This window comes from Mesoplodon densirostris, chromosome 13 (genome assembly GCF_025265405.1).
Source record: "Mesoplodon densirostris isolate mMesDen1 chromosome 13, mMesDen1 primary haplotype, whole genome shotgun sequence".
Taxonomy (NCBI): domain Eukaryota; kingdom Metazoa; phylum Chordata; class Mammalia; order Artiodactyla; family Ziphiidae; genus Mesoplodon; species Mesoplodon densirostris.
Window position 1 is genome coordinate 88,310,637 of NC_082673.1, and position 23,959 is coordinate 88,334,595.

Here is a 23,959-nt window from a genome sequence, read left to right on the forward strand (position 1 = left end):
TATTCAAAATGCTTAGAACAGTACTTGAAACAGATTAAATGTGAAAAAGGAGATGTGATCGATTACCAGCCATATCATCATCACCATCATTATCATCAACATGATGTCTCATATTTTCTCCTTAGCTTAGGTATCATCTCTAAAACGCTTCTCATGGCCACAATCTCTGTTCACACTCACTGCCCCACAGCCAGATTAGGTCCTTCTCTTTCTGATTCAGCTGTGCATACATGAACCATCCCATTTACTCAGTTGCCCTCATTTGCTTCTATCATCTCCCTGTCTCCTTGTTAGACTGACAGCACAATTACAACCAGGACAACAGTGGCCAAGCACTGGACAGTGCCTGCTATGCACTGGTTAAGCTGATGACATGGGCATATAATAGGTACTTAGTGGTCTTTATAAAACATGGGATCCAAAGTTTACCTGCCTGTGCAATTTCTTTGGGGGATAACATTAATGTGTAACTGTTTAGCATTTTTTGAACAAGTGAATGAGATGGGATGTTTTGATGAAATGATTCCATACTATACTTAATCAAATACATAGTTTATAGGTGAGGGAGTAATAGGAATACAAATCCAAGACAAGGATAAAGGGATGGATTCTGGCATTTCAAAAGGAACGATAAACTTAAGAACCACACAAAAGGGGCTTAGGAAGAAAATCTGAATTAGTCCTATTCCCAAAAGGCTCTTAAAGAAGTGTGCAAAGACAGAGGTACAATGACACTCATAAGATAGTTGTTCATCATAAGAAAAACTGAAAAACACTATTTAGGGTTTATCTCTAAAGGATTTTGTTAACAAAATCATGGTACATTTATACAATGGAATATTACACTAAAATGGTAATGCAAAAATAGATTTATAAACATATAAAGATGTTTCCAATATATTAAGTTGGAAAAAACTTAGAGTTTGTAAAGAATTATCTTACTTTTTCAAATTAATAGTATATACATAGAGATGCACATAGGAAGAAGTATAGATGAACTAACACAGGGGCTATTATTATTATTATTATTATTTTTTTCTGTACGCGGGCCTCTCACTGCTGTGGCCTCTCCCGTTGCGGAGCACAGGCTCCGGACACACAGGCCCCGCGGCCATGGCTCGCGGGCCCAGCCGCTCCGCGGCATGTGGGATCTTCCGGGATCGGGGCACGAACCCGTGTCCCCTGCATCGGCAGGCGGACTCTCAACCACTGCGCCACCAGGGAAGCCCAGGGGCTATTATTTGAGAGACGGGCTTATTGATGATATTTTTTACTTCTTTACACTATTCTACATTCCTGACTTGTATGATAAGAATATAACACTTTATTTAAACCAGAAAATAACTGATATCACAATTTTGAAATAGTATACCTGAAATTGAGAAATATGTGGAAAAATCTAAAAGATGGTGCTGGTATAGGTAAGCCACCAGCAAACCTACCTGAACATCCTTTCACTGACTTCCTCCTCCAACTTGCTGGAATGGTTTGGAACACCTCCAAATGAACCCAAAGGTTGATGAGTGATGGGAAATGGGGTCTGTTTGGAAGAGAATCCAGCCCTGGCAGGGGTCTCCTTGGGCACAGACGAGAAAGGGAGACAGGTGGCAGTGCAAGACATGGATAAGTTGACGACCTCGACAGCTTTCAGGCTGTCCAGAGAGAAGGTCTCTGCAGAGGTTACGTGGGACAGCATGATGGAGGGGCCTGCCCTTGGCTCTTGGTTTCCTGTAGCTTGGGAGTGAGTCACAGTGGAGCACACGGTGCCTGCTTCACGTCCATCCTCTGGGAAGGTGTTAGGTCCTCCACTAAGTGCTGTAGCATCAACGATGCTAGGTGAGCTGCTTCGCTCACCTGTTGAATCCGGGTTGATGATTTCGGCAGCTGACGTACAACTCACTTCAGGCACCTTATGGGGGGTGAAATGCTCAACGTCCAAGACGCTGCTGTTGGAAAGAGTTCTTTTCCCCACATTAGGGTCTTTAGGCATGTGCTTTGGGGTCTCCACGAGTTCTCTAGGAAAAGCTCTGTACCTAGGGGTTTCAAGTGCTGGGATGCGTGGTATTTTTAAACTCAGGCCTTTGGTTTCAACCCCTGGAGGGTTATCGGTCCTGCCATCGAGACAACAGCGTCCTTGAGGATCAAGCTGATTCTCTTTACCTTTGGGGATATCTATGTAACCAGGGCCCTGCTGGTTGTCAGCATCTGAAACTACCTCCACAAGGGAACGGTGAACCCCAGCATTACTAAGTTGAAGGCGGTGTCCAGAGGGATCCGTGCGCCTGGTGTGCACAGCTGAAGTCTCAGAGAGACCTCCCCCTTGCTGCAGGGAGTCCGCATCTTCAGCAGACTCCTCGGGGCTGCTGATTTGGGGCGCAGAGACAGACTTGGTCAGTTTGGTGAGTGCCAGTTCCCGCTCCTCCTCCTCAAAAGGCAAAGAGCTAATGGAGGTGAGAGAGGCCTGGATCCCGCTTGGCAAGCTCGTATTGCTATCTGTGTGTCCACCCTCTAAGGAGTTCCTGTGCAAGGCATGTCTTCGAACCAGCTGGTGCAAGACATCCCGGTCACTAGGTAACTCCTGGGCTCTACTTCGAGCCTCGGACCAGGCCACGGAGCTTGGTTCACTCTCGATGCCTGAATCAGAGATGATGGAAGAGGATCTCTTGATGAGCCCAGATAGTACGGACACTTCCTCCTGCTCCTCTGTGTGAGGGTCCTTTGGGGAAGCCTTGACATCCAAGGGATCCCTCAAAGAAGAGTTTAGTGGATCACAGGGCTCCGAGGGGATGAGCTTCAGACTCAGCAGCACCATCTTGCTCCCCTGGTCCGCTCCCTTTCCGAGAGTACTTAACTCATGGAGTGTGGCTTTCTCTGAAGAGATGGCATTGTGATGACTTCCACCTGCTACCCCTTTGCTCAGCTCAGTTCTGTCTAATTCATAGTTATCTCGAGAGCACTCACTCTCATGCTGGGTACTGGTGACTGCTGTGGGTTCAGCTCTGCAGGGGTTCTTATTGCTAAAATTCACATCAATGTAGGTCAGTGCTGGGGCCTGGTCATCCTCTGGACCAGGACTCCTCCTGGGCAGGTCCTCATCTGTCGGCGGGTGCGTTCCAACATCAGACCTTTGGCCAGTCCGACGTTCATCCTCAGGCAAACCTGTTTTGTTCTGGAATTCACCAATTGTCAGATACACCTGAGATTCTGAGCACACGTCCGTATGACTCGGTGTGGTGACATTCTCATTTGGCCCTGGACACCTAATAACCTCTTCATTAGAGTCCATTTGGGGTGGTTTCATGGTGGGCAAGACAAGGTCTTCCCTCAAAGATGATTTTCTATTTACAATATGGTTCTCCTCTCTGTCGTTTAGATTCAGTATTGCGGGACTTGTTGCTGGAACATCAAAACTAGGGTACACACTCAAAGTATGCCCTACAAAAAGAAAAAAGAAAGAAACATGTGTTATACTTTAAGAATCTACATTCATGGGGCTTCCCTGGTGGCGCAATGGTTGAGAATCCACCTGCCAATATAGGGGACACGGGTTCGATCCCTGGTCTGGGAAGATCCCACATGCCGCGCAGCAACTAAGCCCGTGCGCCACACAACTACTGAGCCTGCACACCGCAACTACTGAAGCCCGCATGCCTAGAGCCCCTGCTCTGCAACAAGAGAGGCGACCGCAATGAGAAGCCCACACACCACAACGAAGAGTAGCCCCTGCTCACCACAACTAGAGAAAGCCTGTGCACAGCAACGAAGACTCAACTCAGCCAAAAAGAAATAAATAAAATAAATACATTTATTTTAAAAAATCTACATGCACAAATTACCCAAATGCCTGATTGTATAATAAAGAGTTTGTCTGGACCTTGTTCCTGCTTCCTGGGAGATATCCTCTAAATTCTTGTCATTTCCCAAGTCAGCTATTTCCCATGTCAGCTATTCATGGTGGATCCTGAGCTAATGATAACGAGGTGACTCATGGTGAGTCCTCTGGTAGTCTGTGCTGAGGAGGTAACTCAGGACGGGGGCTGGCCATGCCAGAAAGACCAACCACGTGACTAGCTGACTGAGGATTTGAACCAGGTGGCATTGGTACAACCTCTGGGGAGGAGAGATGGGCTGCGGATTGAGTTCCTTCATGTGGCCCATGATTCAATCAATCATTATGAAACGCAGTATGAACTCTAGACATGGAGGACTGACTAAGCTTCCCCGGTGGGCAATGCACATTCATATACCAGGAATAGCAGTCCTGGGGGCATAAAAGTTTCATGTTGGGGACCCTTCCAGACCTTGCCCTATGAGTCTATTCTTTTGTCTGGTCTTTATTTGTACCCTTTCTAATAATATTGAAATCATAAGTATATCCCTTTCCTGAGTTCTATGAATTGTTCCAGCAAATTATCAAACCTGAGGGGGTCATGGGAATCCCTGGATTGGTAGCCAGTTGGTCAGAAGTCTGGGAGGCCTGAGAACCCCTGAGCTTGTGGCTGAGTTGTGAAGGAAGGACAATCGTATCAGAGACTGTGCCCTTAACCTGTGAGGTTTGACCTGATACCGGATTATCAGTGTCAGAAATGCATCACACTAATGCAAAAGCTGCCAAAGATTATAATTCTTGATTTACCTTTTACTTAGTAAAAAAAACATTTTGAATAATTACCACTTACAAATATTAAAACATTTACCCATCTTGTGTACAGTATTTACAGAGTATAGAGAATGCTCTGGAGCCAGGAGCCCCTGGTTTCCAATCCTGACACTGACACTTGCCAGCTGTGAGACCTCGGACAGTTAGAAAAAAAAATAAACTTTTTTCCTAGTTGAATACATTTTCTTCTTGGGTGGGCAGGTTCATAGTAACCAGTGGGCCTCACAGCCATAACTCAGAGTAGACTTCTGATATGAAATGGACACATGGGGAAGACAGATTTCTGCTTTCTGATGGGAAACACTGCCAAGCTTGAGCTCCATAACCAGGGCAATTATCGTACATGGCACTCAGACCACAAGAGGCTCCCAGGTCGTTTTGGTCTTTATAGCAGGATGGAGGCGTGCCAAAGTGTGACCTTCTTTTTCTTACTTTTCTTGAGGGTAAACTATTTTTTTCTGTCTCTCATTCTCTCCCCTAGTCTCTTTTCTCTTCTATTTCATTCCCCTCCTCCCCTCCTCCTTCTTTTCTTTATTCTCTTTCTCTCTCTCTCTCCCCCTCCCAATATGCATAATTGGGATAAGTGCCTGTAACACAGCTCTTTTGAGAAAGCTATATGATATATTATTCAATTTCCATATACACCAAACAGAAAAAAGGGGACTGGCCCACACACACAGTCTCAATCCAATGTTCTGAGCTTTTTTTTTTTCCTTTCAATATATATATGTATTTTTTTTGAGATGGGTGCCAAATTTTATTTATTTATTTATTTGTTTATTTTTTACTTTTATTAGAGTATAGTTCATTTACAACATTGTGTTAGTTTCAGGTGTACAGCAAAGTGACTCAGTTATACATATACATATATCCACTGTTTTATTTTTTTGTTTAGATTCTTTTCCTATATAGGCCATTAGGGAGTCTTGATATTGTTTTGAGCAGCTGGTTGGCTGCCATCTCTGGAGCTCACACGCAGTCAAGCCGTCATACACAGCATAGACACTAGATGTCAGGGTACAACCGAAAACCGAATAACATCCTTTGTTTGCAACGTTGCAGTCCTTGGAAGTCACCTAGACTTTTTAAAACATCCTACAAATCTCAGATTGCAGAAACTCTGAAATTTAAGTGGCCCCTCCTTTAATTATGGGCACACCAATAGAATGGTTTAAAAAATATTTTGCCAAGAGATGACAAGCAGACATGGGCTTTGGCATTGCAGTGAATTGGCTTTGAATGCTGGCTTTTACAAGCTGTGTCATCTTTGATTAATATTTACCCTCTTTGTGCCTCAGTTTTTCTCTGTTAAATAGGGCTTCTGAGGCTGTTTATAGTGTTAAAGAGATAAAGCTCATAAAACCTCCAGCATAGGGGCTGGCATAGTGTGGTCCTTTAACGGATCATGGGTCTCTTTCAGGTCTGTCATTTGTAAGAGCTTGTTGTGTTTCCATGAGCAGGGCTGTGCAGGGGACAGGGAACAGACATTCACTCTACAGTTTGCACTAGGCTCTTTCCAGTTGATGGATCAGTTCATTAACAAACTCTGTGCAGCCCCAGCAAAACAGATTGCAATCTGCACACGCACACACACACACACACACACACACACACACACACACACAAACATGTTACCTCTTCCCCCTGAAGTGAGCTGTTCATCCATTAATCCATATATTTACGTGCCCACTTTCTCAAATACTTTACCTGGCTCGTTCCATAAAGCAAGCACCGCATAGGAATGTCAACCGAATGCCATTTAGGTTCAACCAGAAATGAATTTATACTTGAATTGTACATTTGAGATAAGAAAAGATCTCCATCTGACTCTCAGGGGACTCTGGTGAGGGGGAGAATTTGGTTCCCAGCTTACAGGTGAAAACACTGAAGCACTAAATACAATTCCACCCCAGGAGTCCAAAAGGGAGTCTTTACTGTAAGTGTCCTTTGCTTCCATTGCTTTGTCCATTCACGGCAACGAAGTCATTTCTAATAACAAGCTTAACCTTAACCTTGCTTCTCCTCTAGGAACTGACAAATACTTCACTGATTTGTTCCCATGGCTGCTGGGATGTAAACAGAGCAACTGATGGGAACCCAGTGGTAAGCCCTACCCTTGAGGTTTCCAAAGCAAAAACAGAAAAGACACACCTGTGGCAGGGCAGTCCACATATCTGTCCTCGAAGATAACGGGCAGAGTGTTCCAGTCGCCGTCAATGTCCAGACACTCTGCGGGCAGTGGGGGCATGGTGGTGAGGTACTCTGAATTCCGGACATCCAGAGACAGCTGGCTGTGGGTCTGGATCCTGGGGAACATAGACCCGATGAGCATTCAAGGAAGATTTAAAGGTTTTAAACTTACTGCTCCATCCCTCTTATCCCAAGACAGCATTCAGAAAACGTTCAGTAGACTCTAACAATTGCCCTCTGTCTGTCTACCCTCCCTTTCTTCCCAGCTACTTACCCAGCCCCCAAAGCCCTAGTCTGCTTTGAATCAGAACTGTTCTGGGTGCTGATCAGGACATGGATTGTGTGTTTAGTCAAAACACCAGGGCATTTATCACATACCAATTAGTAGAATGTAATAATACCATTCTAGTGGAATGTATGCTGAGTTTCTAAATGGCTAGGAATCGTAAATTAGTGTTTTGGAGGAAACCTGTAAATCTATATATACTTTACTCCTATTTCTCTAACTACCTATAGCACTTAGGGTCTTAATCATATTTGGTGGCATTTGAATACAGAACCATCTAAAATTGCTTTTTTACTGCTTGCTGTGTGGACAACAGGATCCTTGATTAGGGTATAAATTCCCCTAGTTCAGGAGCCATATTTTTGGTTTCTGCATATAGGATTTTAAAAGGCACCTTATTCCTCCTCCATGACCCAGATATCACTCCACGAGTAGTGATATGATTCCAGAATTTGAAATAAATAGTATTCTTAGTTCAAAGGCTGGGCTGGTGGAAAACATTTACTCCCTTCTCCTCAAGTCCCTGCAAAATGGCAAGGGTTTATTTTTCCCCCATGAAGGGAAAATTATTAACAATCCATCATTTTTCTCCATGCCAGCTCAATCACTCTTCCCCAGGCAAAGATGATGCTCTTATCAGGTTGGTGAGTTTGGGAGAAGAATTGAGCATGCATAGCTACTTCCTGTCTGTCTGTCTTTCTGTCTCTTTGTCCAACTGCAGATGTTTTTAGAGCAGCCTGACTCTGGAAGTCCCAAACTCATTCTCCAGCCCTTTAGCTTATCTGCCCACAGAGAACAGTTCTGTAGCTGTGGAACGTTGCACAGGCCAGGGCAACTTCTGTAATCCAGCATCCTCAGTAAGAAATATGATGAAGATGGACATATACGCACATATGCTATTTTATATATGTATATTTAACATAAATATTAAATGTGCATATTTCATTTGCCTCTTATTTCTCAATTGGATTTTAACCTATGAAAGAAAAAGAGAAGCAATTTATTCTCTCCCTCAAAGCCATGAAGGCCGTTGCAAATTCATCATTCTTTGGACCACTGTCTGAATATTTAAATGGAATTTTGTTGCAATCAGTTCTGCACTTCTCAGCTATCATCAGTTTTTGGTCCAGTTTTCAGCTTATTAACAAGGTATATTGATTGAACACCAACATGCATAGGATGGTGTGCACAGGGTAGGGAGTAAACCTAGAGGATTGAAACTTGATTCTGGACCTAAAGAACTTATAGAGTCATGAATAAGTTAGGTGGTTAATCAGGTTAATTATAATACAACAGGATAGGTGCTGGAGAGTCAGAACTAAGTTATTTTAGGCAGGGAGTTCCTTCTTGCTGGAAGGTAGTATACAGACATTGTGAATGTGACCACACGCCTCAAACAATGCTTCTCATGTGTTAACAAATAACTAAAAATTCCAGGGCATGTATGCTGTGAGCTACCACCTCACACCTGTTAGGATGGCTATTATTGGAACAAACAAGTGTTGGTGAGTATGTGGAGAGGCTGAAACCCTTGTGCCCTGTTGAGGGGAAGGCAAAATGGTGCAGCGGCCATAGAAAACAGTACAGAAGTTCCTCAAAAACTTCAAAATAGAGATACCATATGAGCTGGCAATCCCACTTCTGAGTATTTATCCCAAATAATTGAGATCAGAATATTTAAGAGATATTAGCACTCCTATGCACATAACAGCACTATTCATAATAGCCAAGATATGAAAACAAGCTCATTGCCCATGGACAGATGAATGGATAGAGAAAATGTGGGACAATGGAATATTATTCAGCCTTGAAAAAAGAGATTCTGCAATCTGTGGCAACAGGGATGGACTTTGAGAACATTACACTAAATGAAATAAGCCAGTCACAGAGGGACAAACACTGCATGACTCCACTATACATGAGGTATCTAAACTAGTCAGATTCATAGAATCCAAGAGGGGAGGGGTGGTTGCCAAGGGTTGGGAGAGGGGAAAATGGGAGAATTGCTCATCACAGGGCATAAGGTTTCAATGAAGTAAGATGAAGAAGTTCTAGAGATCTGCTGTGTAGAGCATATAGGGCCTTGTTCATTTCATTTTTATTTCAAGGTCAGGTTTATCCTGACTCCCGGAGTACAGCCCAACAGCATACAGATATTTCTATTTACAGGTCAAAAAATCTATATTCTATTTTTCTGGTGTACTCTTTAGGATAATGGTTCAACACTATATAGAGTAGCCATAGCAGGGAGGCTAGGAGTGTGGGATCTGGACTTTGACAGATCCATGTTTGCATCACTTGCTTGCTGTGTGGTCTAAGTTACTTAACCTCTGTGAGCCCAGGTTTCTCCAGTTTCTTCTGTAAAGTGGGGATAATAACAGTTCCTTGTTCAGGGGCTGAGTGTGAACATTAAATGAGCCACTGCATGTAAAGTATTTAGCACAGCTTCTTACTGGAAGCTTCTCAATAGGCTTATTAGCACCAGGAAGGCAGGTGAAGTGCCTGTTGTGTTCAACTCTATATACATAGCAACTTGTAGAATAAATGATTTTTAAAAAGGAGACGGTGTTACAATTATTACTACAGAAATCATAAAAGAGTGACATCTCAATGATCATTTTACAGAAATTAAGACATCAGTATAGGTCTTCATACTCATCAACATTTTCACATTCATTCATTCAATAAACTTTCTTTGAACACTTCCTTACTGTGTGAAAAGCACTGGCTGGCATTGGTAAAAACAGAAAGAGGAACAATAAAACACACCCTTGCTACTAACCAGTTCTAAATCATTTTAAAACACTTTTTTAAACAGTGCAACCCATGGCAAGAAATGGTCTTCATTTTACATGGCCACGGAGTACAACCACGCACAGTCCCAGAAACACACATGCTGAAACAAAAGTTTCAGAAACACTTCTTACTACTACTACCTATCTTAACTTACCCTATCTTATCCTATCCTATGTCATTTAAAAAAGGCCATTGTAAATCCACTAAGATGATCTCACCATTCACTAAGTGACTGTGACCTATCATTTGGGAAACACGCTCTAGCATGTGCTTGAACAAGAAGGGTCTTGACAGAGAAGTTTCACTTGTCCACCCTGATGTGGGAGGATGGTCCTGTCCCCTATGCAAACAGCATGAGCTCCCTGCGGCTGCACCCTCCCCTCCAGCTCTGACCACCAGGTGAGTACCCCCGTGTCCATGCACAGTCGCCAGCATTGCAGAGCATCTGTTCACTACCTCAATCTACAATTTAATTCTGTTCACAGCCCTTAGGGCCTGTCCTCCAGTAATTCTCTCAGTCTGAAATAAAATTTCCCTCTTGATTCTATAGTTCTTATTTAATGACATAATTAATCGTTTACCTCTTCCTAAATAGCATCATTGGTATTCTAGTATATGCTTTCTACTGTAGGTTAATATCTACTATTAATTGAATGGTAACACATTCCTCTAATCTCTGACAGAGTTGCACTATGGGGCAAATGTTATAATCTCCCAGGTATCTGCAGGGCTCAGTCCCTCCCCCTGCTTTAGAGCCCCACTCAAGTGTCTCCTTAGGAAGCCTGTCTCTGACAGCTCTATGAAATAGCACATTTTGTGCCTGTCACGCTGATATATTTCTCCATAGCACTTATTACGTTTGCCATATCATATTTATTTATGTATATATTCATATATTTATGTGTATATTTATTTATGCATATGCTTTCCATTACTAAAAGATGAGCTCCATGACATGGAATATGTTTGTTTTGTTCACTGCTGGGTATCCAATAGCCCAAAGAGTATATGGCACACAGTCAACACTAAATAGATACTTGTTGAATAAAGGAATCTCCCTTTTACATCTAAGCACAAGCTAAGCAGTAACTAGTTTGATGTCACAAGTAGTATAAGTTACAGGATCAAGATTTCAAAACAGGTATATGAGATTTGAAATCCAAGGTCTCACCACCATAGTCACTTGCCAGGTTTTTAAGGCATTCGTTATAACTACCATAGCACAAAGTCTGAATTCCTCATCCTGGTCCTCCCCAGTCCTACCTCCTTGTCTCCTACTTGCTCACTCCAATCTAGCTACACTTGCTTCCAAACACTTTGTGTTCCCATACAAGAACCTTTGCACCAACTATTCCCTCTGACTAAAGAGTCTTCTCCCATATCAGGGCATGGCTTGCTAAAACCCCAGTCTCTGCCCAAATGCTACATCCTCAGAAAGACTTCCTTTTTTCTCTTTGGCTAAAACATTCCTTCTCCCACACCCAGTGCTGTGTTGGAGCCAGTTCATATTGGATTGCAAGAGCCAGCTGTATACATCTCTTCCTGAATCCACATTCAGTGCTAACATATCCCTAGCTTGAAATTGACTATGGTGGGAGCATCGACACATGGAAATTGGCAAACACTACAGACTGGAGTTTTTTTGCTTGTTTTTGCTTTCCTGAGAGCTAGTTGTGAAACATTCATGAGGACACTGGCCATACCTCTTCTCATAATTTTCTATGTCCTTACCTTGATGTGTTTTTCTTTACTGATCACTATCTGAAATGATATCATGTACTTCTTGTCTGTCTCTCCACTAGAATGAGTGACCCACGGGGAGAACATCTTTATTCTGTTCCCTGCTGCATCCCCAGTGTCTATGTGAAGAGCAAACATTTGTGTTAAGTCATCAGGCATCACCTAACTCTTTCTGAGCAGAGTCTGCAGCTGCCCCAGGTCAGGTCCTGTGCATGGATGTTCTCATGTGATCCTCACAGCTATTATCCTACCCATTTTAAGGAAACGAAGACTAGGTGAGCTTCAGGGAAAAAACAAACAAACAAACAAACAGAAAATTAATTCTCTCAAGGATCTGTGGCAAGTAGAGCAGCAGGATTTTGAGCCCAGGTCTCCCGGATACCATATCATCTGTACTTTGTACAAGTGGTTGTCATTCCAACAAAACTCTTCCAGGACACTAGCTGCCTATGTGTCTGTCACCTCCTTGTGTGTTCACACTCCTTGGGAATGCAGCCAGGGACTGGCAGTCTGAGGTTTACATATCGTTGTGGTGATTTGGAATTAGACTTCCTGCAGTAGTCTTGAATTGCAGTGCTTTGCTCAGTGGTCCTCAAAGTGATGTTTCTATTTGCCAAATTAACTCTCCCAATTTTCATTAAAAAAAAATACAGTTGGTTCTAGCAGGGGGCTGGACTGAATGAATGAATGCATGAGTGAGTGACTCTAGATATTTCTAGAAAAGCCATTTTAACATGAGAGATGTTTTCCTTGGTGCCCTTCTCAATTTCAGAATCCATGAGGCAAACTTAAACATTGCTGGGGCTTCCCTGGTGGCGCAGTGGTTGAGAGTCTGCCTGCCAATGCAGGGGACACGGGTTCGTGCCCCGGTCCAGGAGGATCCCACGTGTCACGGAGCAGCTGGGCCCGTGAGCCACGGCCGTTGGGCCTGCGCGTCCGGAGCCTGTGCTCTGCAGCGGGAGAGGCCACAGCAGTGAGAGCCCCGTGTACCGCAAAAAACAAACAAACAAAAAAAAACATTGCTGTAACTTTCCAACTAGAATTAAGTGTGGGGAGAAAATAAGGTTATAAAGATGAAGGTGAAAAGATCTTCGGGTCTGTCCTAAGTGATGGATGGATTTCAAGTGTTTCTCCTGCTGGATTTACTATAGCATCTCAAACATTATTCCATCCACATTTAGTTTGGAGGCAAACATACTATTCAGAAACCAGAAGAAATGCTTGGACTTGTGTAGCTACGGCCAGACATCTTGGAGGAAGCAATGATTGTGCCCACAAGGGAAATCTACAATGAGAGACAATGACCTCATCTTTTGTCAACCCTTCGACTTTTCTGAATATTTTTAAAATTTTTCCGGAGGAAGCCAAACTTAGATATTCATCTGTCCTCCTAATTAGGTAGTTCAGCCTTAATTCATATGCTAAATGCATTTCATAGCTGCTGCAAAGTTTCAGGTGAATTTTTTTTTCTGACATAGCTTGTGCCCACACCACCTGCTTCTAATTCATTTTGCAAAGAGGACTCAGCACAGATGTCTTCAGGGACCTAGGAAGTCTTGATTCTGTCTACAGAACCATAAGGATACTCAACAACAACAAAAAACTTTGGCTATTGATCTTCTCTGACACCTGCCAGCTCCTGCCTCTGCAATTTGTCTGACTCTTTTGCCTTCAGAGAGAATGCACCTGAAAGTGCAGAGGTGGGCAGACTTCTCTCCTTCATGATTGGAGATGAAGGGAAGAAATAACTTTGAACAAGAATGTCCTTGGCGCTTAGGGTTCATGATGTGGGCGTGCAACTGGTTACTTACAGATTTTCCTGAAAGGTCAAGACTGCAAGTTTTTGGTGCTCCATATAAAAGAAGGCCTCGGAAAACCTTCGGACCTGAGGAATAAAATAGTATAAACAATGTAACTCACTGGGTGGGTTTGGCCTTCATTTTTTTTTTTTTTTTTTTTTGGCCACACCATGCAGCACGTGGGATTTTAGTTCCCGACCAGGGATCGAACCCATGCTGCCTACAGTGGAAGCACAGGGTCTTAACCACTGGACCACCAGGGAAGTCCCTAGCCTTGACTTTTTAAAAAGAAATTAAGGCTCAACGAGGGAAGTAACATATATTAATATCAGGGAGAGCTTAGCCAACAACCCAGAGGTTCTGAAACACTAGTATTTCTACCCACCCCCCGCTGCCCTCTCTATTTCTGGTTCTTAGCACAAACCTGATTTATGGACACAACTGGATGCATGTTTATGCATCTGCTCTTGGCTTGCCTTCTGTCGTTTTTACATTTAGGTCTTATTTCTTCTACTAGAATATGAGACCCTTGAAAACAGAGGCCGTAAATAAATGCAGATGAAATAGAATGTGCAAAGCCAGTCATGCAAGTGTGTCCGCTAAGCTCTTTGTAGACTTAGCTATTTGGTCCTCTTGCTGGGAATGAGAAGACCAACATCTTTTATTAGGCATTAGTACCCACCACTGTGCACTCAGGCTGGTGGCAAAAAATGTGCTAGGAACAATGGAGTAGATGTGAAGACACTTCTTTGAGACACTGTCAAAGCACTTCGTCACATCACTGAGATGGGTCTGCTATCCCTTGGTAGCCAAGGAAGGTATTTTTTGAACAGTAGAGCAAAGACGTGAAAGCCGAAGGAAGTTCATCAAGTTTCACCGCAAGTTCACAGTGGAGCAGGGCTAGCACTTGGGTCTGAGGAAGTCAATCCTGACTTTAATTCTGCCCAATGAACCAACTATTGTAAAGCTTCCTTGAGAGATCACTGGTGCATGATTAGAGAACTGATACCATTTAACCCCTTACCCGCAAGGTGTGATGCTCCAGGGTGAGATAAGCGGTCACTTGGGAGTGTAATGTCACCGTGTCCAGGAACTGGGTCCACAGAGCCATCAGGTGGGAGGCCAGCTGGGCAAGATCCTTACTTATCTGCTCAGCTATCTTCTCGGGATTATTCAACATCTGGGGAGGCAAAAGGGTGGCAGTAAAGGACCTCTGCTCCATGAAGCTACTGCCGTCTTCCTCCTGAAGCCTTTACTGGCTTCTCTGCTTTTAACGAATCCCTCTCCTTTCTCTGGACTCTCCTCTGCATCCTATTACGTTCTGAACTCAGTACTCGACCATGATGATGGCTTCCACTTATTAATATCTACTAGTTGGCAGGTAGAACACTAGGTGTTTTTATATGCCCTTTCCTATTTAATCCCCACCATGAACCTTTGGTAGAGTTATGTAGTCATCATTTTATACAAAAATTAAATGAGAGAGGATTAAATAGCACACCCAAGGTCACACAAAGCTGAGATTCAACTGTAAGACCATCTCACCACAAAGCCACGGCACTACGCTGCCTTTACAGAGTAGGCGTCGTAAAACATCTCCCGAGAAACAATCAAGTCTTTATAACCTCACGGCATCTAACTTGCTAGGTGATTTCCACATGGCCGTGCTCAACAGACCCGCCACCACCTTCTCCCCATCACTCCAAATTTCTTAAGGAGGATCCCAGGTTGTCTTAACAAAAGCTTGAAGGACCCAGCCTACAGAGGTCGGGAGCCCTTGGGGGAACTTTTGGCTAGCTTCAGTTTAGAACGATGAGAGCTGTCTGCCTGGGGGTAACTTTCATTGTGGAGAGGTGAGAAGAGAGATCACATCTCTGAGGACAGCCAGAGAACCAGTGGTCCAAACCTAACACTGAGTTCTACGCTTCATCACTTACCCACCAAGAATTTAATGTGCATCTCTCATATCCCAGGCACATGTTTAGAATACATGGGAGCACAAAGATGAATGAGAGAGTGTCTCTTGGGACTTCCTTGGCGGTCCAGTGGTTAAGACTCCGCACTCCCAATGCAGGGGGCCCGGGTTCGATCCCTGGTCGGGGAACTAAGATCCTGCATGCTGCAGGGCACGGCAAATAAATAAAGTGAAGTTCAGTAAAGGTATTTTTTAAAAAAAGGAGTGTCTCTGCCTGCAGAGAGCCTCATTTACCAGAGGAGATAGGAAGGTGGGTTAACCCTAAGAAGTATAGCCAATATTTTGTAACTTTAAATTTAGTATAATCTGTAAAAATATCAAATACTATGCTGTATACCTGAAACTAATATATTGTAAATCAACTGTATTTCAATAAAAATAGGTTTATACCATCCCTATCCTTAATATGCTTAAAAAGTCAACTTAAGAACACTGAAAAAAAAAAGAGTGGTGGGCATGTGTCTGTCTTGGAAGACACAGCAGGACACATAACCATTGCTGTTTCAAACCCATCTCTGAGCTCCTTCTTTGCCAGGTGCCTCAGTTTCTTCATCTGCAAAATGAGTGTGCAAAGCAAATAACCCTTTATTGGGTGTAACAATGTATGGGGGGACTAAGTTCAAAGCCTCGCTTGAAACGCTGCAAGTTCCCTTCACTCTTCCTGGACTAAAGGCTGATGCCAGTGTAAGGCATGCTGGGTGGAGCGAAGCATCTGAGAGTAAGAAAAACAGAGAAGGGCTTCCCTGGTGGCGCAGTGGTTGAGAGTCCGCCTGCCGATGCAGGGGACACAGGTTCGTGCCCCGGTCCGGGAAGATCCCACGTGCCACGGAGCGGCTGGGCCTGTGAGCCATGGCTGCTGAGCCTGCACGTCCGGAGCCTGTGCTCCGCAACGGGAGAGGCCACAGCAGTGAGAGGCCCACGTACTGCAAAAAAAAAAAAAAAGAAAAAGAAAAAAGAAAAGCAGAGAAGGAGGAATTTGACCCTCTGTAGGGCTCTTTAATTGTTGGGTATTGCAGCTTTGTAATTAATGACTAGCTTCTGGGTACAAGGCATCATTCACCTGTAGCGTCTCTAAGCTGCTCCTTCCAAGAGGAAAGATCAGTCTTTGGTGACAAAGACAACACAAGCTACAAAACTCCAAAACGAGAGAATGACCCTGTCTTCTGATGGAAGCACTGTTTCCATCACTGGCTCTGTTGGGAGACGGGGACCAGACATGGAACGTCCACTCTTGGTTCAGTCCCATAATCCATGGCCCAAAGAGTTAAGAGGCAGAAAAGGAAGGACTGGGCTGGGAAGAGTAGGGGATGTGACTGGCCACTGGAAACCTCTAGGCTGGAGAGTAAGGCTTTTAGATGGTCTATTAGTGCCTTATCTTTACATTCTCCAACACGTTACCCTCACGAATAGACGCCAAGCTCCTGCATCAACACCAGACACCTTTCTGCCCCTGACAATGTTCCCGGCCTTCCCTCTGGCTACCTCCCCTCTGGCCCAGTGCTGCCCATGGCTCCAGTCACACCAACCTGAACACACAGCTCTTTCCAAGCACCAGGGCCTTGATCGGGCTGCACGTTCTCCTTGGAATGCCTACCGCCTCTTCCAATCTCCTTTCTCCCTTTCTTCACCACTTTGGACTTGTCTGTTCTCCACGAGGTAACTGTTTCAGAAGCCAGTGCAGTCCCTCTTGTTCCTGATGGTTCTTTCAGAACTTCTACTGTGTTCCACGTGTAAGCCTAGCCTCCCTTGTCCTTGCGGTCGACTTGACCTTGCACAGACTACTCTCAGGCACCACTTGCCATAGGGTGCTTTGGTACCCTCCTTTGCCTGCACCCTGAGCTTTAGCCTTCTCAATATTCTCGGTACCTACACCGTGGCTGATGGATGATGGAAACTCGGTAACTCTTTATTGAGTCAGCTGGTGACTTTGCATCGGTGAGAGGCACCCGTGCCTTAGGAACTGGACTTCCTTAACTGGCCTTCTCGCCCTGACACCCACGGCTCTCCCCACTGTCCACTCCAGCAATACTGGCAAACACAGCATGAATTCTGAGCTCAGCCCCCAGAGAGGAAAGGAAAAGCCATTCATTAAATGTGTCTTTGGGAGCATTATTTTCTTCCCCGAGTTGATTACAGCAATGGTTCTAGATAAGATTAAGGAAGCTTCTAATTAAGCCACAAGAGGACTTTCCTGCTCTCACAGGGGCCTGGGCCTGTTCAGTTACAGATGATGGGTGTGGAAGGGTCTCTCTGGCAAGGAAAAGAGAAGCCCTTCACACTGACAAGGAGGCAGTCTGGACCCAGTGCCATTTCAGGTGAAGCTCCTGAAAAATATACAGCCACCCCTGCCGTGCTTTTCATCTGGGGCTAGCCACGCTCCTTTGCTCATTTAGTCACCACCTCCGCCCCTTGCTCTGTTTACTGAAGTCTGAGCTTGGAGTATGCCGAGCTCTGGGAAGCCAAAGATAAATACGTCCAGTCCTGGAAGGGGCACATGGTCCAGTTACAGCTATTTATTTCAATAGTTAGACCTACAAAGTACTATGAAAGAGATAGGTCCTGAGTGCTGTGAAAGGGTCATGGAAAGCTTCCCGGAGGAGGTGATGCCTGCATTGCGTCTTCAAGGTAAGCAGGTGTCAGGTGGAGGAAAGCCTGCTTTATACGCCCTGAGCTAGCCGCGTTCTCTCACCATGGGCCTTAGTCCTGGCTGCACACTGAACCACTGGGAGACCATAAAGCATTTGGGCCCATCTCTGAGGGTAGGACCCAGACACCAGGATTTTTCCATTGCTGTTTGGTAGACACTCAACCTGATTTGAACCTGTTTGCTGTACCAAAGCACGTGGCTGAGTTTCATTAGAACCTTTCCACCCGTTATGGAGAGCACAAGCCATCCCTTTTCTAATCAGGCTGCACAGCGGGGATCCTGATCATGGGCCCCAATCACCTTTCCAGCCCAGACCCCCAAAACTGGCTTCAAAGGCTCCCTCTGCAGCCGTCCTGGGCCCCGAGCCCCCATGGTGCTTCCGTCAGGTCGAGTCTCGCCCTGGCTTTGCATGGTTGTTCCCTCCCTGCCTCACTCCTATGTCACCTAGAGCCTCCGGGGCTCACAGAGGCCCCTCGTCTTACACTTCCCGGTCCAGCACTGATGCTACTGACAGCTACTGCCTCATGCGTGAACAAATCTGTTTCACCCTAGGCTGGTAGTCCTGGGGAGCTCTCTGCCATCTTTGTTGTATTTCCAACAAACAGTAGAGTAGCTGGCACATCGTAGGTGCTTAAGAAATGTGTAAAAGATTTGCACAGAGTAAAGGTGCAGATGAAGTACTCCATGACTGTAGAGCTCTATGCTTTCAAATTGTCTTAAATCACCTGAAACAGTTTCCACTGTCCAATCCATCCTTGAGATGGATGCTTTTGTGACCATGTGCTTGGTTGACCACTAGGTGGCGATGTCCTGCCTCTAAAAGTTCTGTGGGCTGGGAATGTGCCTTTTGCGGGGGCGGGGGGCAGGGAGGAAGCTCTGTTTCTTTCACTCCCAGCACCAGGCCAGCCCTTTAGCAAACCACAGACCAGGCTGTGCTCCTCCCCGACTCCCCCTTTCCCTCCGTGTCACCCAGCTGCATCCCTGCAGCAGTCAGCTAATTTGGTTGCTTTGTACCAAATAAAGCCTGAGGCAACACTGTCGCTCAAACCCAGGGATCTTTCTCCTGCGGTACCAAAGGAGGCAGGCAACCCGCTGGGTTTTCACGAAATATATCTAAGAACTCATTGGCAGCCGGAGCTGCGGCCTGAACCACTGCAGGGACCAGATGCCTCAGTGTTGCAGTGCCTCTCAGATGGCCTTGGGTTCAGGTCCCCAGCCCACCCCTTAGTGGTTCAGAGACCATGATGCTCCCCTGTGTCTGCTTGTGGCCAAACGCATGGGGACATATCCATGTCTCCCCCTGCACTCGCAGGCTGCAGTGGAGGAACCCCTGGTGCATTTGTACGTTTCAGGGGTACAGCATAATAATACATGTATATATTGCAACATGATGGCCACAATAAGTTTACTTAATACACCTATCACCTCACATAGTTACAATTTTCTTTTCCTTGTGATGAGAACTTTTAGGATCTACTCTCTTGATAAATTTAAAATATATAATACAGTATTGTTAACTATAATCACCATGCTGTATCCCCAGAACTTACTTATAACTGGAGGCTTATACCTTTTGACCACCTTCGCCCATTTCCCTCACCTCCCCCCATCCCCCCTGGCAACCACCAATAGGGTCTCTGTTTCTATGAGCTTTTTTTTTAGATTCCACATATAAGTGAGATAATACAGTATTTGTCTTTCTCTGAATGACTTATTTCACTTAGCATCATGCCCTCAAGGTTCATCCATGTTGTCACAAATGGCAAGTATCCCTTCTTTTTGATGGCTGTATACTATTCCACTGTGTACAGACACACTGCATTTTCTTTACGCATTTGGGTGGACACTCAGGTTTTTTCCATGTCTTGGCTACTGTATATAATGCTACAATGGACATGGGGGTGCAGATACCTCTTCAAGATAGTGATTTCATTTCCTTCCAATAAATACCCAGAACTGGGATTGCTAGATCATATGGTAGTTCTATTTTTTAGTTTTTTGAGAAGCCTCCATACTGTTCTCCACGGTGGCTGCACGGATTTTCATTCCCACCAACAGTGCACGAGGGTCCCCTTTTCTCCACATCCTCGCCAGCACTGACCCCTTGTGTTTTTGATGAGAGCTATTCTAACAGGTGTGAGATGCTCTCACTGTGGTTTTGATTCCTCTGGGGAACTTGTGATGAAAATGCAAATCCCTGAGCTCTACTCACATCTACTCTGTTTTAACCAGTTTAGATGGGACCCAGGCCAGGGTGCGTCTAAAGTCCAAATGTGTTTCTACTGAGAGGCCAGGGATGAGGAACACTGGTTTAAAAGATAGAAACGTCAGTTGGCAATGAGACAGTCTCATGAGTCCTGCTCTGAGCATGGATTAGCTGTGTCCCCGACCCTGAGCTACACGCTCCTTTCCATCTCATCTGACTCTTGTTACATGAGGAAAGCAGTGCTCACCCAGACCATCCAATGCAATGGGATGTGAAAGTGTTTCAGAGATTGTAAATAACAGAACAGCATGCATTGGCCAAGTACTCATTAAGCACATACTCTTAATACGTGATTGATGAACTTTTGGCAAATGCAAAGCACTGTTTTCAAAATCATCATCTTCATGGAAGCTAGCCTCCTGCCATGTGTGAGTCACCTGAGCACAGGTGCAAGGTTTCTGTCACCCTCCGTGAGAAGCACATAGCCCGTAGTCAATAAACGTTTGTTAGATGCATGGCTAATAGACAAATAAAAAGTGTGAATGTCAGGGAAACCAAGACCTGTTAACCTGCTTGGTGTTTTTCAAAATATCTAGCACATGGCCAGGCACACAACAGGTGTCTAAGAGACACAATGATTTAGGGCAGTGGATGGAAGAGTATTTCTTCAGTTTAAGATCTAACGTGAGGTAACCAGTCGTGTCTTTTCATCTCTGATTTCTACACCAAGCAAGCAACTATGTTTGCCCCACATAACTACTGCCATTCAGAACTAAGGAGTCAGTTTCCTAATTACCTGTAGCTCTGAGCACAGCTGAGAGAGTGTTTCTTCAACAGCAAGTGACTCTAGGAAAGAAAAAAAAACCCACACAATTAAATGGACACACACTGAAATGCAGAATTTGTTAACGGAATGAACGGAGCACAGATTTCAAGTCGGCACTGAAGTCACAGAAAAAAACACAGCTTCTGTGGACTTTCCTTATCTATTCTGTCTAAAGGGTCCTGTTTATAAAGAGGGTGATTTGGACCCATGTGGCTTCACACTAGATAAAGGTCAACATTGTTCCATGGATGCATTTCTAAGAAACAGAAGAGCCCCATGTTCACTTTGTGTGGTCCAAAGCGATTCCACATTCTGTTGTGCTTTTGCGGGTATGTACGCACATGCAGGCACGCACACGTACACACACGTCTGTGTGACACATCTAGGACCTGGATCTGTATGTCCTTCATACAGGTGGATGTTCAGAAGTCCAGGGAAGTGGGGTAGCAGAGCTAAGACTACTGCTCAGCGCCACCAACTTGTCCCAGTCTTCCGCACTGGCAACAGAGAAGCCCGCAACCCCGCTGTCTTACAGCTTGAACTGGGTGGACTCTGGCCGCTTGTGGTTTCACGGTCGCAGCTTTGCCTGTGTTTGAACTTTCCCGTAGTTCCATGAGGCTGTGGTCAGACCTTGCATGGGGCCAATGTGTGGGTTTTAATTAAAGCATTGTTGCCAAGGTGAGTGCAAGCAAACCTTCAGTTCCTTGCAGTCCTCACGGATGAGCACATGCTGCCCGTCCAGCAGCTGTCCTCAGCTCTGTGAGCTCCACGAGGCACAATGCACTTTTATCACTGATCATGGCTGTAAGCTTGGGGTCTGGCACAATGCCTGGTACACAGTAAACATTCAATAAAAATATGGTGAGTGAGTGAATGAACAAATAAATTCAGTTCCTTTGGGTTAAAAAAAAAAGTCAAAGCAAGAAGCCAACTGCTAAGACACTGTCTTCATTCTCCCCCTGAGCTAAACTGGCTCTGTACTATGTGGGTCTCCTGTGACTGCCTGAAAAATTTCAACTCCAAGATCACGTGCTTCAAAGAGGGCATTAGAGCTGACAAAGCCAGATGGTAAGATGGCACCAGAAGTCAATGCAACAACAACAACGTTGCCCCTATGCCTTCATCCTGCGCGCCAAGCACTGTGTGTGAGGGATCTGGGGGGCTTCTGCCCTCAAAGACCCCCAGTCTAGCGGGGAAGAGAAACATGCAAATAAATGATTGTTGTGTGGTGTGTTCAGTGTAATAACAGATAATGCACAAGGCCATCAATACTGCCAGAGCAGGATTATCTCCGCAAGGAAGGTCTCGGGGTGCAGGGAGGGAAGTTGAGGTTCCTTCCCAGCAGGACTGTTATTACCCTTGAATACCAGACTAAGGACCTGGCTTCTGTTCTAGGGGCAAAGGGCTTCATCAGAAGACTTAGAGCAAAACCACAACCCATCACCTGCTGTAAATGAGTGTGACCTGATATAAAGACTCTGCCCCCGGCATCACTGAAGAATCTCTGTGCTTCTGCCTTGTTGAGCTACACACTGTGACCCCGAGCAGTCATTTCACCTCTCTGACATTCAGTTCCACCATCTGTCAATCAAGAGGGATGAGGCCCAATGATCATGATGTCTGATGATGGACAAGAAGCAATTTATCCCCAGAAAACCAAAACCAAATATGGTGATTATTGAGAGCTTGCTAATATCATCCAGATGAAATATATATATATGTAGAAATACCTACATATATATATGTAGGACTGTTTTATACTCCTGTAAGTTGCAATACAGTAACTACAGACTAATTAAGAAAAAGGCTGTAAACAGGCACTTTCCCTTAGAAAGCAACTCCACATTATGTACCCATAGCACCAGGTGGGAAGTAGGTGTTTAATAAATGCTTTGTGGATGAATGAATGAGTTAATGAATGTGACTCGAGGTGCTTGCGTCCTTTCTCCCTGCATTGGCACGTCCAAGATTTTCTCTGGCTAGAATGATGTCGAATATAAAAAAAAAAAATCTGAAACGGTGCTTGCTGCTGTGACATTTACAAAAGCATGCTGACTTTTCTCGAGCCCGAGTCCAAAAGAGGAAGTTCGGTCGGCTGCTGGGGTGAGTTTTCCCCTGTGCCCAGCCCCTTACCCAGCTCCATGCGTGGCAGCTCAGGGATGTCCCTCATGATGGTCAGGAAGTAGGCACGGAGTCCCCGGTAGGCGTGTAAGAGCAGGAAGCACAGCTCCCGGTGCCACTTGTAAGCATGCTGCATGCAGTTCTCAGAGGGCACGTAGAAGCTCCCCTGCAGGGGAAAACAGAAAAGCAAGCTGAGGGCTATCCCACGTGGCCAGGTCCTGAGCAAAACTGGAAAGCGGTTCAAGATGCCAACAGAAGAGTTGGAATGTCTTCCCTATCCTTCTGTATGGGGAAACCATTGAAACCGGCCAAGCCTCTATCTTACTGTATTCAAATTAAAATAATAATAGTAATAATAATATTAGATGATGGTGACAAGGAGGAGGAGGACACAGACATCACAGGTTTGGGGCCACTGAATGTCACCCACTTACAAGCCTCTTTCTCTTGCCACTGTAAGAAGAAGCCATGGGACGGACTGAGGTGGGCTCCTTTTCACAGGGAGCTAAGGCATTTAGAAAGACCTCTGTATTGACGGATGAATAGCACACAGTGCTGAGAAGGAGAAAAATGCTTTGCTGTAAAATAGGAAGTAGTTGTGAGTTGCAATTCTCAGTGTTGAAAGTGTAAGAGACTGTGGATGTGCCCGTGCAGTGTGAGAAGGCTCTGCACATTCTACTGTGTCGGTAGCTGTAGGACGCATGACAGCAGTA

The 23,959-nt window shown here is 44.9% G+C and overlaps 1 protein-coding gene across 1 annotated transcript in view; it reads right to left on the reverse strand.

Moving 5' to 3' along the window:
• Positions 1-23,959, reverse strand: part of FAM135B (family with sequence similarity 135 member B) — a 166,827-nt gene that overhangs the window by 14,114 nt on the left and 128,754 nt on the right. Inside the window, exons 7-12 of the mRNA XM_060116030.1 lie at positions 23,259-23,412; positions 21,096-21,145; positions 14,496-14,651; positions 13,484-13,557; positions 6,812-6,966; positions 1,443-3,435 (exon numbers count right to left, since the gene is read on the reverse strand). Of these exons, the coding sequence (XP_059972013.1) occupies positions 1,443-3,435; positions 6,812-6,966; positions 13,484-13,557; positions 14,496-14,651; positions 21,096-21,145; positions 23,259-23,412 (2,582 nt within the window). The remainder of the gene's footprint in view (positions 1-1,442; positions 3,436-6,811; positions 6,967-13,483; positions 13,558-14,495; positions 14,652-21,095; positions 21,146-23,258; positions 23,413-23,959) is intronic.